General features: G+C 46.9%; 1 protein-coding gene across 1 annotated transcript in view; it reads right to left on the bottom strand.

Moving 5' to 3' along the window:
• Positions 1 to 1,519: 1,519 nt before the first annotated feature.
• The window catches only part of LOC138349888 (putative neural-cadherin 2), a 139,724-nt gene continuing 124,913 nt past the window's right edge, over positions 1,520 to 16,330 (bottom strand). Inside the window, exons 17-24 of the mRNA XM_069339609.1 lie at positions 15,687 to 15,878; positions 14,875 to 15,053; positions 14,586 to 14,775; positions 8,819 to 8,928; positions 6,779 to 6,907; positions 4,517 to 4,723; positions 3,003 to 3,254; positions 1,520 to 2,055 (exon numbers count right to left, since the gene is read on the bottom strand). Of these exons, the coding sequence (XP_069195710.1) occupies positions 1,982 to 2,055; positions 3,003 to 3,254; positions 4,517 to 4,723; positions 6,779 to 6,907; positions 8,819 to 8,928; positions 14,586 to 14,775; positions 14,875 to 15,053; positions 15,687 to 15,878 (1,333 nt within the window). The 3' untranslated portion in view covers positions 1,520 to 1,981. The remainder of the gene's footprint in view (positions 2,056 to 3,002; positions 3,255 to 4,516; positions 4,724 to 6,778; positions 6,908 to 8,818; positions 8,929 to 14,585; positions 14,776 to 14,874; positions 15,054 to 15,686; positions 15,879 to 16,330) is intronic.

Below are 16,330 nucleotides of genomic sequence, written 5' to 3'. Positions count from 1 at the left end.
ATTAATATATACAAAAAATTATTGCAGTCATAATTAAATAAAACACTATATTTTATATAGTTATCCATAAAGAAAGCTAATATTTCACAGCTCGATCTCCATCCTTGTCACTCACAAGTTCTTCAAGAGATCTATCTGTGCATTGTTGGATATTAATTCTGTAGACAAAATTATGGGTCCTAGTGATACCTCTTGTTAGTGGTTGTAAGTCGTTCAGGAAACAGGAAATTCAATTTTTTTACTTTAATAAGAATGACTCGAATAGCGTATGAAGCATGCAAGCATAAAATTGACTAAACGACATAACTTCTTTAAGATGAACAGAAAAGCCTTTCTCTGCCTGACAATGAATGTCATCACCGTCTTTTCTGCAATTGTTTTGTTAAGGCAATTTGCTGTAAATAGCATGAGTCTTGCAAGAATGTCTCCTACCAACCTTAGAGTCTTCATTTAACAAGTGCTTCAACAAATGAATACCGCCCAAGGGATATACCCACCGAGAGATGTGTTTCACTTCTCGGTGTATATACTGTTCAGAGTTTACTTTAGTCCTGGAATATATTCATAATTAAATGTATACTTTCTGGTTGGTCAGTAAGATAATGCAGTGGCCTTAATAATTCTCCCATGGTTGACAGGCCTTTTGTCCAACATTAAACCAAACCATTATATTGTCTACAACCCAGTACGTGGATGAAGAGTGTCTCTCTCTCTCTCTCTCTCTCTCTCTCTCTCTCTCTCTCTCTCTCTCTCTCTCTCTCTCTCTCTCTCTCTCTCTCTCTCTCTCTCTCTCTCTCTCTCTCTCTCTGTCTCTGTCTCTGTCTCTGTCTCTCTCTCTCTCTCTCTCTCTCTCTCTCTCTCTCTCTCTCTCTCTCTCTCTCTCTCTCTCTCTCTCTCTCTCTCTCTCTCTCTCTCTCTCTCTCTCTCTCCTCTCTCTCTCTCTCTCTCCTCTCTCTCTCTCCTCTCTCTCTCTCCTCTCTTTCTCTCTCTCCTCTCTCTCTCTCCTCTCTTTCTCTCTCTCCTCTCTTTCTCTCTCTCCTCTCTCTCTCTCCTCTCTTTCTCTCTCTCTCTCTCTCTCTCTCTCTCTCTCTCTCTCTCTCTCTCTCTCTCTCTCTCTCTCTCTCTCTCTCTCTCTCTCTCTCTCTCTCTCTCTCTCTCTCTCTCTCTCTCTCTCTCTCTCTCTCTCTCCTCTCTCTCTCTCTCTCCTCTCTGTCTCTCTCTCCTCTCTGTCTCTCTCTCCTCTCTGTCTCTCTCTCTCCTCTCTCTCTCTCTCTCTCTCTCTCTCTCTCTCTCTCTCTCTCTCTCTCTCTCTCTCTCTCTCTCTCTCTCTCTCTCTCTCTCTCTCTCTCTCTCTCTCTCTCTCTCTCTCTCTCCTCTCTCTCTCTCTCTCCTCTCTCTCTCTCTCTCTCTCTCTCTCTCTCTCTCTCTCTCTCTCTCTCTCTCTCTCTCTCTCTCTCTCTCTCTCTCTCTCTCTCTCTCTCTCTCTCTCTCTCTCTCTCTCTCTCTCTCTCTCTCTCTCTTTGTATAAAGTTATTTGAAACTGGACGAATAATTACACGAATTGCATCAAATATTAAGTAATAAAAATGGTTTTGTGCACAGACAAACAACAGGGAACAGTTAACGGTTATGGTGATACAAAAGCACAAAAGATTTGTTTCACTTCAGGGAATGAATTTCTGGACAGATATTTAAAAACTCTTCACTACCAACAAGCTAATCATTTCCTTCCGAAGGCACTAGGAGGGTCTGGCGTTGGCGGCGAGACAGAACTGACTCCACACTCAAGGTCTTGCAGCCGCGTGAAGTCGTCACTGGCTGACAGGGACAGAGGCCTAGTCGTTACGTACAGGGTGGAGGTTGCTACCCCTCTGTTGGCTCCAATGGAGGTGCAGATAACTGCTGTCACGGGCGAGGCTCCGTTTGGTTTGCCTGAGGCTGTTGTTGAGTGGGTGGACTGTGGACTGGTGTTGGCGGTGTGTCAGGACTCCAGCATGTGCGCCACCTCACGGAATCCGCCCAGAAACTTGGCACTTCCGCTGCAGCTCTCCAGACCTGAAGCAACAGTTTTACTCAGCATGTTATAGTGACACTGATACTGCAAGAGTGGCACTGAGAGTATTGTTATATTAATACTAAACGTAATTAGAAAATCATTTGGAGCACTGAAGTGACTCGAACCAGTGATCAAGGTACGTCAAGCCGCGCACCTTACCACTGTACCACAACATGGTCTAAGTTATACAACCAGGGATTTCACTGAATACACGGGAGGTTAGCAGGCTTCTACTGAAGCTGGTCCAAGTTTCACATATAAACCCCAAGCACTCTGGTGTAGGTAAAGGTCATCAACCGAACCCTAACTTCCAAGACAAGGAAATCCCACTAACGTGATATATCAATGAGAAAATTAATTGGAACGTTGATATATATCACGTAAGTGAGGTCTGGAGGTGATGTGGAACATTCAGTAGGAAAGAAATCCATTAATACTGCTAATGGATCCACAAAACTATTGAAGCATTAACATCGCATATTATCACAACACAGGTTAAATTTACGTGGATGATCTATAGAAAAACACACTTCAGATTATTCTTAATGTGACATACATTCTTATTAATTTGTGGCGACATCCTAGAATAGCAAATTTATAACAACAGATGAAATAAGGGATCCGACGATCCCTTGCACATTATTACTAAAAATAACACGGTTTTACAGGTAAGAATTTAACTTCTTAATTACAGAACAAAATGTAATCTTGTACTCTTCTAGTAATCTGCTCACTCGTGAGCATGTGTGGATGAATTGTATGTGATTGTGGTGTGTGTGTGTGTGTGTGTGTGTGTGTGTGTGTGTGTGTGTGTGTGTGTGTGTGTGTGTGTGTGTGTGTGTGTGTGTGTTTCTGCATGTGTTTATGAGTGCAGCAAACAATTCTCTGGTCTTAAAACATGTAAAACAAAATCATGTATCTTCCACACACAGCAGTTCAAACTCACAGGAAGACAGTGATCCGGGAGAAGAGCCATCGCCTTCGTAAGCATAATTCCTCAGGTGGTCCCCTGCGGGAGGGATACTGTCGGTACCTCTCTTACCGCCGACGCCGTTCTGCTTCCCCTTCTCCAACGTCGTTACTCCGGATTTCCGGCCTCCACGCTCAACGTCCGGGACCAACACTGAGGACCCGCTCCGTCTCTGGAGCTCCATGCTGCTGGTCTCAGAGGCGGCGTCCACCTGCAGCACATCTACGCCTGCCCAATATTATTAAATGAAATAAACAAAACATTCTCAGAAAAAACTTACATAAGCTGACAAGATAAAGATATAAATACAGTTCTCTCCAAGGGCAAGCGATTTATACACAGAGATCCGAATAGCATATGAAAGCTGAAACTATAAAGATACTTAATCACTTGTGAATGGTATTGAAGGGCTCCTCTGATGCCTACCGGGATGAAGCCATTCGCTGGCTTTGATCAAGTACTTAATGCAACTCAAGAGGCCACTGACCTGGTAGGTTAAGGTTTCTGATTCAGGCTGGCAGTGGGAAGGGCCACCTACCTGCTTTGTTGGGGTTCTTGGTCCAGGATGGTAGGAAGAGGGCCACATACCTGCTATGTTGGGTTTCTGGTCAAGGCTGGTAGGGGGACGACAACATACCTGCTATGTTGGGGTTCTTGGTCCAGGCTGGTAGGAGGAGGGCTACATACCTGCTATATTGGGTTTCTGGTCAATGCTGGTAATAGGACGGCCACATACCTGCTATGTTGGGGATCTTGGTCTAAGCTGGTAGGGGAGAGGACCACATACCTGCTATGTTGAGGTTATTGGTCCATGCTGGTAGGGGGAGGGCCACATACCTGCTATGTTGGGGTTCTTGGTCCAGGCTGGTAGGGTGGGGGAGGGCCACATACCTGCTATGTTGGGGTTCTTGGTCCAGGCTGGTAGGGGGGGGGAAGGCCACATACCTGCTATGTTGGGGTTCTTGGTCCAGGCTGGTAGGGAGGGGGGAGGGCCACATACCTGCTATGTTGGGGTTCTTGGTCCAGGCTGGTAGAGCGGGGGGGGAAGGCCACATACCTGCTATGTTGGGGTTCTTGGTCAAGGCTGGTAGGGAGGGGGGGAGGGCCACATACCTGCTATGTTGGGGTTCTTGGTCCAGGCTGGTAGGGGGGGGGAGGGTCACATACCTGCTATGTTGGGGTTCTTGGTCCAGGCTGGTAGGGGGGGGAGGGCCACATACCTGCTATGTTGGGGTTCTTGGTCCAGGCTGGTAGGGGGGGGGGAGGGCCACATACCTGCTATGTTGGGGTTCTTGGTCCAGGCTGGTAGGGGGGGGAGGGCCACATACCTGCTATGTTGGGGTTCTTGGTCCAGGCTGGTAGGGGGGGGGAGGGTCACATACCTGCTATGTTGGGGTTCTTGGTCCAGGCTGGTAGGGGGGGGGGAAGGCCACATACCTGCTATGTTGGGGTTCTTGGTCCAGGCTGGTAGGGGGGGGAGGGCCACATACCTGCTATGTTGGGGTTCTTGGTCCAGGCAGGCTGACCGTTGGCTTTGGGCGGCGTCAACAGTTGCAGCTCCAGCAGGTTGGGCGTGTGGTTGCAGGGCGGGGAAACCTGTTGCTCACAGCTGACGGCGTCTTCCTTGTTGTCAGCGGCGCCTCTGCGCAGCGCAGAGCGGCGGTGGTGCTGATGCAGCAGAAAGGCGCAGATCAGCACTGTTTTGGGAGGAGCACGTGATGAGCTCAAGGTTTAGTAGTCTAGTGATGTGACCTATACTGACAGTCTAATGATGTGGCCCACACTGACAGTCTAGTGATGTGACCCACACTGACAGTCTAATGATGTGGCCCACACTGACAGTCTAGTGATGTGACCCACACTGACAGTCTAATGATGTGGCCCACACTGACAGTCTAGTGATGTGGCCCACACTGACAGTCTAGTGATGTGGCCCACACTGACAGTCTAGTGATGTGACCTACACTGACAGCCTAGTGATGTGGCCTACACTGACAGTCTAATGCTGTGGCCCACACTGACAGTCTAGTGATGTGACCTACACTGACAGCCTAGTGATGTGGCCTACACTGACAGTCTAATGATGTGGCCCACACTGACAGTCTAGTGATGTGGCCCACACTGACAGTCTAGTGATGTGGCCCACACTGACAGTCTAGTGATGTGACCTACACTGACAGCCTAGTGATGTGGCCTACACTGACAGTCTAATGATGTGGCCCACACTGACAGTCTAGTTATGTGGCCCACACTGACAGTCTAGTGATGTGACCTACACTGACAGCCTAGTGATGTGGCCTACACTGACAGTCTAATGATGTGGCCCACACTGACAGTCTAATGATGTGACCCACACTGACAGTCTAATGATGTGGCCTACTCTGACAGTCTAGTGATGTGACCTACACCGACAGTCTACTAATGTGACCAACACTAACAGTCTAATGATGTGACCTGCACTGACAGTTTAGTGATGTGACCGACACTGGCCGTCTAGTGATGTGTCCAACACTGACAGTCTAGAGATGTAGCCCACACTGATAGTCTAGTGATGTGACCCACACTGACAGTCTAATGATGTGACCTACACTGACAGTAGTCTAATGATGTGACCTACACTGACAGTAGTCTAATGATGTGACCTACACTGACAGTAGTCTAATGATGTGACCAACACTGACAGTAGTCTAATGATGTGACCCACACTGACAGTAGTCTAATGATGTGACCTACACTGACAGTAGTCTAATGATGTGACCTACACTGACAGTAGTCTAATGATGTGACCTACACTGACAGTAGTCTAATGATGTGACCTACACTGACAGTAGTCTAATGATGTAGACTATTATCAACATATCAGTAAAATATCAGCTGAATAATGATGAATATTACATTATGAGAAGTTTTATCATATAGATTATTATATAGGGATTCGAATTAAAAAAAAATATTGTTTAAAATTTTTCTGTGTTTTATATTACTTTTTAAAATAATATAAAACAAAACTTTTAGTTGTGTGTTTTTATCGCCCATATTCCGCTGGAATGATTGAGTGGGATGAGCCCTGGAAACGCAGATGCGAATCCTGGTCTGGTCATAGAGTTCTTTGTCATTTATTGGCATTGGGACCATTCAACCTTTCTCACTCTTGTAGGCTCAGCGCCACAAGAACATGCCCTGGGATTTGATGAAAAAATTTACTCACGACACATTTCTTTCTTAGTGGCCTTCTTTGGGGAATTCCTTGTACTCTGCGATCTTTTTTTTATCTGTTGGTCTGATGAAGACACCGTCTTTGACATATGCCTAAGACTTTTTAGAGTGAAATCTTGCAGGAACTCGAAGGCTTCTGACTCCTTATATAACGCTGTGACAACTTGTTTCATAAGCCCAAATTTTATGTGCAGTGGTGGGATTAGTATCTTCTGGGGATCCTCCCTGGCTCCCAACTGGCTTTGTTCTTCCCCACAGAGAACTTTATCTCCTATGGACAGACCTCTTTGGAGATCAATCAGAAACGTGACCTGTTTGAAGGTTCCGATGACGTCCCAGCCGGACTTAAAGACGTCCAGCAATCACTAAAGCAAAGTTTAAGAAATAATAGCAATTTCCAATAATATGAGACATAAGCAATTACAAAATAAACTACTCAACATAAAAACAATTGTCACACATTGTTAAAGACGTGGACTGCTGCACATCACCAAAGCAGCATTAACAGAGTGAACTTAACAGGTCGATATACTCACGCAGGAGAAATGTGCACCAGACGACAATGGTCACCAGGATCCCGAGCGGCAGTTTTAGCGAAGTCTCCCCCACGTCTGGCAGGTGACAGTGTTGTCCGCTGAACCCCGCCGGACACGCACACATGAAGCCTTCACAGAGAACGGAATACCATTACAAGAGGGTAACTTAAAAGAAAGAAAAAAATCTAAACGTCTCATTATTAGGTGGAACAGAATTTCACTCATGAACATTAGAAACGAAGTAGTGGTAAATTCCAAGTCAATTATAGAAGATGAATAAGATGAATAGACAGTCCAAGTTAGTTGGAAGAGTAGACAATGCAAATCAGGTGGATGAATAGGCATTCGAGGAGAAATGGGATAAGACCAAGTTAGTTGGATATGCAATCTGTCAGGTGGATGAATAAGCAGTCCAAATCAGGTGTATGGGCCCACAAGAGAGGGGTCCATATAAGAGGGGGCCCACATGGGAGGGGCCCCCACAAGGGAGGGGCCCCACAAAGGAGCGGCACCTGAGGAAGAGGCCTAGAAGAGAGGGGCCCAAGGGGGAGGGGCCGATGAGAGAGGGACCCACAAGGGAGAGTCCAACAGGGGAGGGGCCCACACGGGACGGCGTCACAAGGGACGGGCCCCAAAAGAGAGGGTCCGACAAGGGAGGGGCCACACAAGGGAGAGGCCTCCACAAGGTGGGGCCCCTCAAGGGAAGGGACCCACAAGGAAAGGGCCCTACAAGAAAAAGCCATATAAGGAAGAGGCCCCCCACAAGGTAGAGCCCTATAGGGGAAGATCCCGACAAGGAAAGTCCCTCAAGGGAGGGGCCACACAAGGAAGAGGGCCCCCACAAGGCAGGGCCCCTCAAGGGAAGGGACCCACAAGGAAAGGGCCCCACAAGGAAAAGCCCTATAAGGGAGAGGCCCCCCACAAGGTAGAGCCCTATAGGGGAAGATCCCGACAAGGAAAGTCCCTCAACGGAGGGGCCCCACAAGGGAGGGCCCCACAAGGTAAAGCCCCACAAGAGAGGGGCCCAACAAGGGAGGACCCTACAAGGGAAGGCCCAACAAGGGAGAGGCCCTACAAGAGAGGGGCACACAAGGGAGGGGCCCCACAAGGGTCCCTCCCTACAAGGTGGTGGGGAGGGTGTAGAGGGTGGTGTAGCGAGGGTGGGGGCCCCTCCCTACAAGGAACGGGCCCACAAGAAAGGGGCCCCACATGGGAGGGGGCCTCCACACGGGAGGGCCCCACAAGGCCCACAAGAGAAGGACTTACAAGGGATGGGACCCTCAAGGTCCCCATAAAGAAAGGGCCCTACAAGGGAGGGGGCCCCACAAGGGAGGGACCCACAAGGACGACTCACCTGGCTGGGTGTTGAAGCAGGTGCCTCCGTTAAGACAAGGACGCCTCACCTGGCTGGGTGTTGAAGCAGGTGCCTCCGTTAAGACATGGACGCCTCACCTGGCTGGGTGTTGAAGAAGGTGCCTCCGTTAAGACAAGGACGCCTCACCTGGCTGGGTGTTGAAGCAGGTGCCTCCGTTAAGACAAGGACGCCTCACCTGGCTGGGTGTTGAAGCAGGTGCCTCCGTTAAGACAAGGACGCCTCACCTAGCTGGGTGTTGAAGCAGGTGCCTCCGTTAAGACAAGGACGCCTCACCTGGCTGGGTGTTGAAGCAGGTGCCTCCGTTAAGACATGGACGCCTCACCTGGCTGGGTGTTGAAGCAGGTGCCTCCGTTAAGACAAGGACGCCTCACCTGGCTGGGTGTTGAAGCAGGTGCCTCCGTTAAGACAAGGACGCCTCACCTGGCTGGGTGTTGAAGCAGGTGCCTCCGTTAAGACAAGGACGCCTCACCTGGCTGGGTGTTGAAGCAGGTGCCTCCGTTAAGACAAGGACGCCTCACCTGGCTGGGAGTTGAAGCAGGTGCCTCCGTTAAAACAAGGACGCCTCACCTGGCTGGGTGTTGAAGCAGGTGCCTCCGTTAAGACAAGGACGCCTCACCTGGCTGGGTGTTGAAGCAGGTGCCTCCGTTAAGACAAGGACGCCTCACCTGGCTGGGTGTTGAAGCAGGTGCCTCCGTTAAGACAAGGACGCCACACACACTCGTCCTCGTCCTCACACGTCTCCTTACTACTGCCCAGCGCCCGGCCCTCACCACACCTGTGACATCCACACCTGTCACTACCAGCCCCTCACCACACCTTTCACTACCATCCCCTCACCACACCTATGACGACCACACCTGTCACTACCAGCGCCTCACCACACCTGTCACTACCAGCCCCTCACCACACCTGTCACTACCATCCGCTCACCACACCTATCGCTACCAGCCCATCGCCACACCTGTGACGATCACACCTGTCACTACCAGCCCCTCACCACACCTGTGATGATCACACCTGTCACTAAAAGCCCCTCACCACACCTGTGATGACCACACCTGTCACTACCAGCCTCTCACCACACCTGTGACGACCACACCTGTCACTACCAGCCCCTCACCACACCTGTCACTACCAACCCCTCACCACACCTGCGATGACCACACCTGTCACTACCAGATCCGCACCATACCTGTGATGACCACACCTGTCACTACCAGCCTCTCACCACACCTGTGATGACCACACCTGTCACTACCAACATGATAAACAAAACCCCACCAAAGATCAGAGGGTATGCATCCTATAATAACAGTAACGCCACAGGCCTATTAACTTACGTCAGAAGTGATTTACCGCACATTCTTGTGAGCACGTCACACAATGTACACACACAGTACCATCACTTTCATGTACAAACTACAGCAGGCCACTTTTCATTCCTCAACGTATATGCCAGAAGCCAGAAACTCAATGTAACATTGTTCCCAGATCTAGACAATCATGGGACAATATACATGGGAGATTTTAATGCTAGACATATTACGCTGGGAGACAGTACTAACAACGATAATGGATGCAAATTTATCAAATATGTTTATGACAACAGATTAACCGTGTATACTACGGATACCCAAACTCATTTATTGGGAGGCAGACTTGATTATGTAATGGGTAGAAACCTTGTGCAAGATAGGATGGAATGTTCGTTGGTAAATCACTTAGTGATCACTATGCAGTTTCTGCTTCCTATGAGGTACAGTGTGATGTACCTAATAGACATCAGAGACGGAAAATGAATATTCCATATGGCTTGCATGACCACTTTATTAATTGTATATCAAAATGGTATCAAGATTACACAATAACGAATGTACAAGCCTTCTCCCGAGATCTCGTTGATACGATTACTACCTACTACGACACATGGGTGTGTTGGGGAACAGGTCGTAAGCCTAGCAGAAGTGGGCAACACCTGCCACCACCCAAGTGGGTCCTTGACCCCGTATTTGTTAAAGAACATGAACGAGTAAAGCAACTTGGAGATACGTACAAACGAACCAAAGCACAAGGTGACCTGCATGCATTTCTAGTTGCAAATAGAGAGGTGAGAGACATGAGCAACGTCATACGTAATAAACATTGGGAAGAGTTCCTACAAAGTATAAATGAGCAAACAACACTTGTTGAAGTTTGGGAAAAGATACGAAAAATCTCTAGAAGCAGCCCAACCAAACCGCTGCACCACAGCCCACTAGAACAAGCAAACATCCTCCTTGATCAATGGGCACTAACATCGAGCTACGACTCACTCCCAATTAACATACAGCACAAACTTCATGACACACGCCCCAACAGACAACGAACCATCAATCTTGCCTGTACAGCTATCGACGTGTCGGACCTTAATGATGTAACTGAATGGGAATTAAATCATGCACTAAAGATGGGAAAATCAACTGCTCCTGGAGAGGATGGTATTACTTACAGTCTACTGAGATTAGTCTCACACGTACCAGGTAATCCATTATTAGTGTTGTACAGAATGAGTTTACGTGAAGGAGTATTACCTGATGCTTGGACAAAGAGTGTCATTGTTCCCATCCCCAAACCACACTCAGATAATTATAGACCCATATCTTTAACATCGTGTGTTTGTAAAGTGCTTGAACGTATTGTTCTTAACCGACTCATGTATCGTATACAGGGGCACCTGTCACCCCAACTGTTTGGATTTATGCCTGGGCTCAGTACACAACACTGTTTTGCTGAGTACTTCGCACATATTGAAGCTTCCCCCCAAACAGTCTTCATCGACCTAGCAGCAGCTTTTGATACAGCAAACAGAGAAATCATACTGGAACAGCTTGCCGAGCTGGGAATACAAGGAAAATTACTGAAATGGATAGAGGGCTATTTGTCTAATCGAACAGCATATTTTTTGTTTAATGGTGTTAAAAGCACAGAGAGCAAACACTTTGAACTGGGAACTCCACAAGGAGGGGTCCTCAGTCCCTTATTGTTCAACGTTCTGATGCATAAACTTATTAAAGATCTTCCAACTAATAATGAAGACACTGTCATTTGTTATGCTGATGATATATGTTTACAGGCTGCCACCGAGCCTAGAATGCAAGTTCTGCTCGACGCTTTTGCTACTAGAGCTGAGGAATGTGGCCTCCTTATCTCTGTACAGAAAACTCGTGCCCTCATTCCATGTGGTATTCCACCACCCAATTATCATATAGATGGGCGAGCACTTGAGAACTGCGAGTCTTACAGATACCTTGGTGTCCCCATTAACGACCCTGGGTACCTTTCTTCTCTCAAGAGGAGACTTTGGGAGAGATTAAAGCCCTTGCGGGTCCTTGTTGGTGTCAATCATGGGCTTAACGTGAGACTTGCTAGAATGTTTTATGTATCATTTATACGCTCTGTGATTGACTACAATGCTCTACATCTCACACTGTATACTGACAAAGAGCTGAAATCTCTTGAAACCTTGCAAAATGAAGCTATGCGTCTCATCCTTGGGGCTCCAAAGTCCACGAGAATAGTTAACATGAGAGCAGAGTTAAAATTACCTACCATAAGTGAGAGAATCTTGTCTATTAGCACAGTTTTCGGCGTGAAGGCATTGAGTAGATCTAGACAACACATGAAGTTTCAAGCTAAACTTTCTACTATGCTACACTCACCTGAGGTCTATAGAAGAAGAACGAAATCTGATTATGTATATTGGTTCTACAAGGTAGCCAACTCCATCAAAATATTAAATATGTACCCAACTCGACTAATGATTAATCAGCCAATTACTCCATGGGATAACTGGGATCTATCAGTTGATTTTGTAAATGCGCCCAAGAAAGATAGTGTGCACACTACATTGTTAAAACAGTTAACACTGAAAAGCATCACTGAAAGTACTCAGAGTATGGGTAACGATGTTTATCAGTGCAATACCGACGGCTCTGTAGAAGAAGGTGGACGATGTACCGGATGTGCATGTAACATATTTGAACAATCTTCTCTCGTACATACAGCAATGAAGCGCGTCAATGACTGGGCAAGTACAACTCAAACCGAACTTGCAGGCATATACCTTGCCACTGAATTTTTAAAAGACAAAGGCAGTGGACTTATATACTGTGACTCGCAGAGTGCACTCCTGGCATTGAACGCACATAGTAGTGACACCCAGAAAATAGTCAGTGATATTCGAATGAATGTTTTAGCTGCCAAAGAAAACAGATTTGAGATTAAATTCCTATGGATACCATCACATGTTGGCATCTCAAGGCATGACACTGTTGATATGCTTGCTAAGTCAGCTTGCAGAAAACCAGTGGTAGAAATTGATATGGGTGTTTCATTAGCAGTGACAAAGAGAATACTTAAACAAATATCTAATGAAAATCTCACCGACCTAACAAATTCTCAAAGACCTGAAAGTTGTAGCATTAAATATTATGATAGATATCGTGAGGAGACATTCACATATGGGACTAATAGAACAAGAACCCGGCAATGTGATGTTATAGTGGCCAGAATACGCCTGGAATATAGACGTATCTGGCAGCTTTCTCAAAACCCAAATGTCGAGTACACAATGTGTCAACTTTGTGAAAGAGAAAACATGCACTCTCTTGAACATTATATTGTAGAATGTCCCATACTGACTGACTTTCGCCCTCCTGGGCTAAGGTATGCTGAACTCTGTAGTTACTATATGAGTACTGGAACACTTGATGATATATTGGACTTGTATCCAAAATTGACCATGTAATGTATCAATCATACAATGTATGTATGTGATGTAACTATATAACCTGAGCTTGTAAAAGCACCTTCATCACCTTCAGTGATTAAGTGCTTAATTGCACACTAGTTTCTTTATCAGCTACCTCACCCTGTCAGGGTAAATGAGACAAATGTATGTGAATGCATGTATGTGCGTATATATGTATGTGTATGTGTGTGTGTATGTATATGTATGGGTATAAAGCATATATGGAAGCTGATCAGAATTACATTTCACCTTTGTGAATGTACATTAATGACACTATGTAAAAGACACATCTAATACTTTATGTAGGGCGTACGTAAATCTGTGTATCTTTGTATTTACGTATGTAGGTTAGCTTAGCATTTTAAAAGCACCGAATCACCTTCTGTGGTTGAGTGTTCAATAAACCCTTGAACTGTATGTTTAACACTTCTCTAACCCTGTCCATGGAGGACAGAAGAAAATGTATATATGCTGGTTAGCATTGTAAATGTGTGGCCACGTCTGTGGTAGAAAAAAAAAAAAAAAAAAAAAAAAAAAAAAAAAAAAAAAAAAACTACCAGCCCCTCACCACACCTGTTATGACCACACCTGTCACTACCAACCTCTCACCATACCTGTGATGACCACACCCGTCACTACTAGCCCCTCACCACACCTGTGATTACCACATATGTCACAACCAACTTCTCACCACAAATGTGATGACGAAAACTCTCACTACCAGTCCCTCACCACACAAGTGATGACCACAACTCTCACTACCAGCCCCTCAACAAACATGTGATGACCACACCTGTCACTACCAGCCGCTCACCACACCTGTGATGAACAAACCTGTCACTACCAGCCCCCCACCACACGTGTGATGACCACACCTGTCACTACTAGTCCCCTCACCACACCTGTGATGATCACACCTGTCACTACCAGCCCATAACCACACCTGTGATGACCACACCTGTCACTACCAGCCCCTAACCACACCTGTGATGACCACACCTGTCATAACCAGCCTCTCACCAAACCTGTGATGACCACACCTGTCATTACCAGCCCCCTCCACACCTATGATGACCACACCTGTCATTACCTGCCCCACACCACACCTGTCACTACCAGCCCCTCACCACACCTGTGATGACCAAACCTGTCACTACAAGCTCCTCACCAAACCTGTGATGTCCACACCTGTCACTACCAGCTTTTAATTTCATATCTAAATATGGAAATATGTTAGTAATTATACATCCATATTTTAAGTGTAAAACACATCAGAGGCCGTTCATTAAATCGACATTTAAGACCTCTAATAGAGATTACATGTTAACTAAATAATAATTAATCCGTGTTAAGAGTGGACAGTGGGAGGACAAAAGTTGTATAAGGCTCCCAACTTGCCCGAGATTTAGAATAGAACAATAATTTGTGTAACAATTGGTATCTGATTATAGAAATATGCGTCCAGAGCAGCAATCTGTTATTCCGGGGAATTACAATGGAGGACAACAATAATTTATGAGACTAACGTTTTACGAGAACAGCAGTTAAAGAGAAGAACAATTCAAGAGAACAACAAAAAAGTATGTTATTAGGAAAGTTTAAAACTGATTGCGATGGACACCAGAGAATTGTTGTGTACAGACCCGCAATGGTAGGACCTCCAGGTGTCGACGCAGGAGAGCGGGGGCCTGCAGGAGACGTTGGCACAGGCAGGAGGACCACCACACCCTTGCTCGACGCCCTGGAACACGCTGACCTGACCCCAAGCTGTACTGTTGATCGCTGGCGGTAGTGGTATCCTCCGCCCGGAGATCCTCAGGTCGTCCATACAGCCTATAGTGGTAATGGTCAGGAGTAATATTATATTTATATCTCACTCCCTCATATTTATATATAAATATATATACTCAACATACCCAGTTTAACACGAACCATTGTGATAGTCTCTGTGTATGCTGAACACGTTGACTCCAGCATACTCGGGCGAGCCTCCCACGTGGACGCCCTCCTGGCCGTCCACCTGCAGCAGCTGGCGTCCCTCCAGCACCACCGAGGCGTTGTACAGGTCCCCGTCGCCGTCGTCAGCCGTCAGGAAGACCGCAGAGCCGTACCTGCCAGGGACACACCTCTTACTGACCTACAAGGCCCGCTCACATTTTCTCTTTTGTGTGAACAAATTAGTTTAAAGGCAAATTGGGAAAATTAAGTAAAGATAAAGTAACAAAATTCCAGTAATTTAGTGACAGAGTTACAAGGACAGTATTACAGGGACACTATTACAGGGACAGTATTACAGGGATAGTATTACAGGCACAGTATTACTGACCATATTGGTGTTAGTATTACAGTGATGTAATGCAAGCTCTGCAATGTTAATGTTAAAGCAGTAGAATAACAATGCCCGTGAAACATTAATACATTGATAAAATGCAAATATTACGTCATTAGTTTTAGAGGAATACAGAGTGCCTGTATTATAATGATACAATGCCTGTATTACAGTGATAAAATGCCTGTATTACAGTGATACAATGAATGAATGAATTACAGTGATACAAAGCCTGTATTACTGTGATACAATATCAGTATTACAGTGATACAGTGCCAGGATTGCAGTGACTGAAATAGTGTACCAATGTTACAGCGCTAGTGGAACAGGTGTCAATGTTACAGTGGTAAGATGTAACATCAGTAATTGTATGCATCACTAGAGGGATAGAGAGGCAATAATAGAGCGCGTGTACCTTGCAGCAAGGAGAGAGTGCCAGCGGCCGTCAGCGAGGGCGGCCCGGGAGAGACAGAGGGAGGTGGTGGGTCGCGGGTGGAGACGCAGCACCACACACACGCGGCCGCCCACCATCTCCACCGCCCACATGTCCCGCCCATGTTGTGACGTCATCACCACCAGTTCTCCTCCTCTCCTCCGCGTCCTGAACCTGCGGCAGCAACACGTGTTACCACCTGTGTACGTGGGGCGCTAGACACTCCTACCACCTGTGTACGTGGGGCACGAGACACTCCTGTCACTTGTGTACGTGGGGCACGATACACTCCTACCACCTGTGTACGTGGGGCACGATACACTCCTACCACCAGTGTACGTGGGGCACAAGACACTACTTCCACCTGTGTACGTGGGGCACGAGACACTCCTACCACCTGTGTACGTGGTGCACGAGACACTCCTGCCACCTGCGTACGTGGGGCACGAGACACTCCTGTCACTTGCATAAGTGGGGCACGATACACTCCTACCACCTGTGTACGTGGGGCACGATACACTCCTACCACCTGTGTACGTGGGGCACGATACACTCCTACCACCTGTGTACGTGGGACACGAGGCACTCCTACCACCTGTGTACGTGGGTCGACCGATGCTGACCTT

Source organism: Procambarus clarkii, chromosome 42 (genome assembly GCF_040958095.1).
Source record: "Procambarus clarkii isolate CNS0578487 chromosome 42, FALCON_Pclarkii_2.0, whole genome shotgun sequence".
Classification (NCBI taxonomy): Eukaryota; Metazoa; Arthropoda; class Malacostraca; order Decapoda; family Cambaridae; genus Procambarus; species Procambarus clarkii.
The sequence above is the reverse complement of the archived record's forward strand: the minus strand, read 5'-3'. Positions and strand labels throughout refer to the sequence as shown.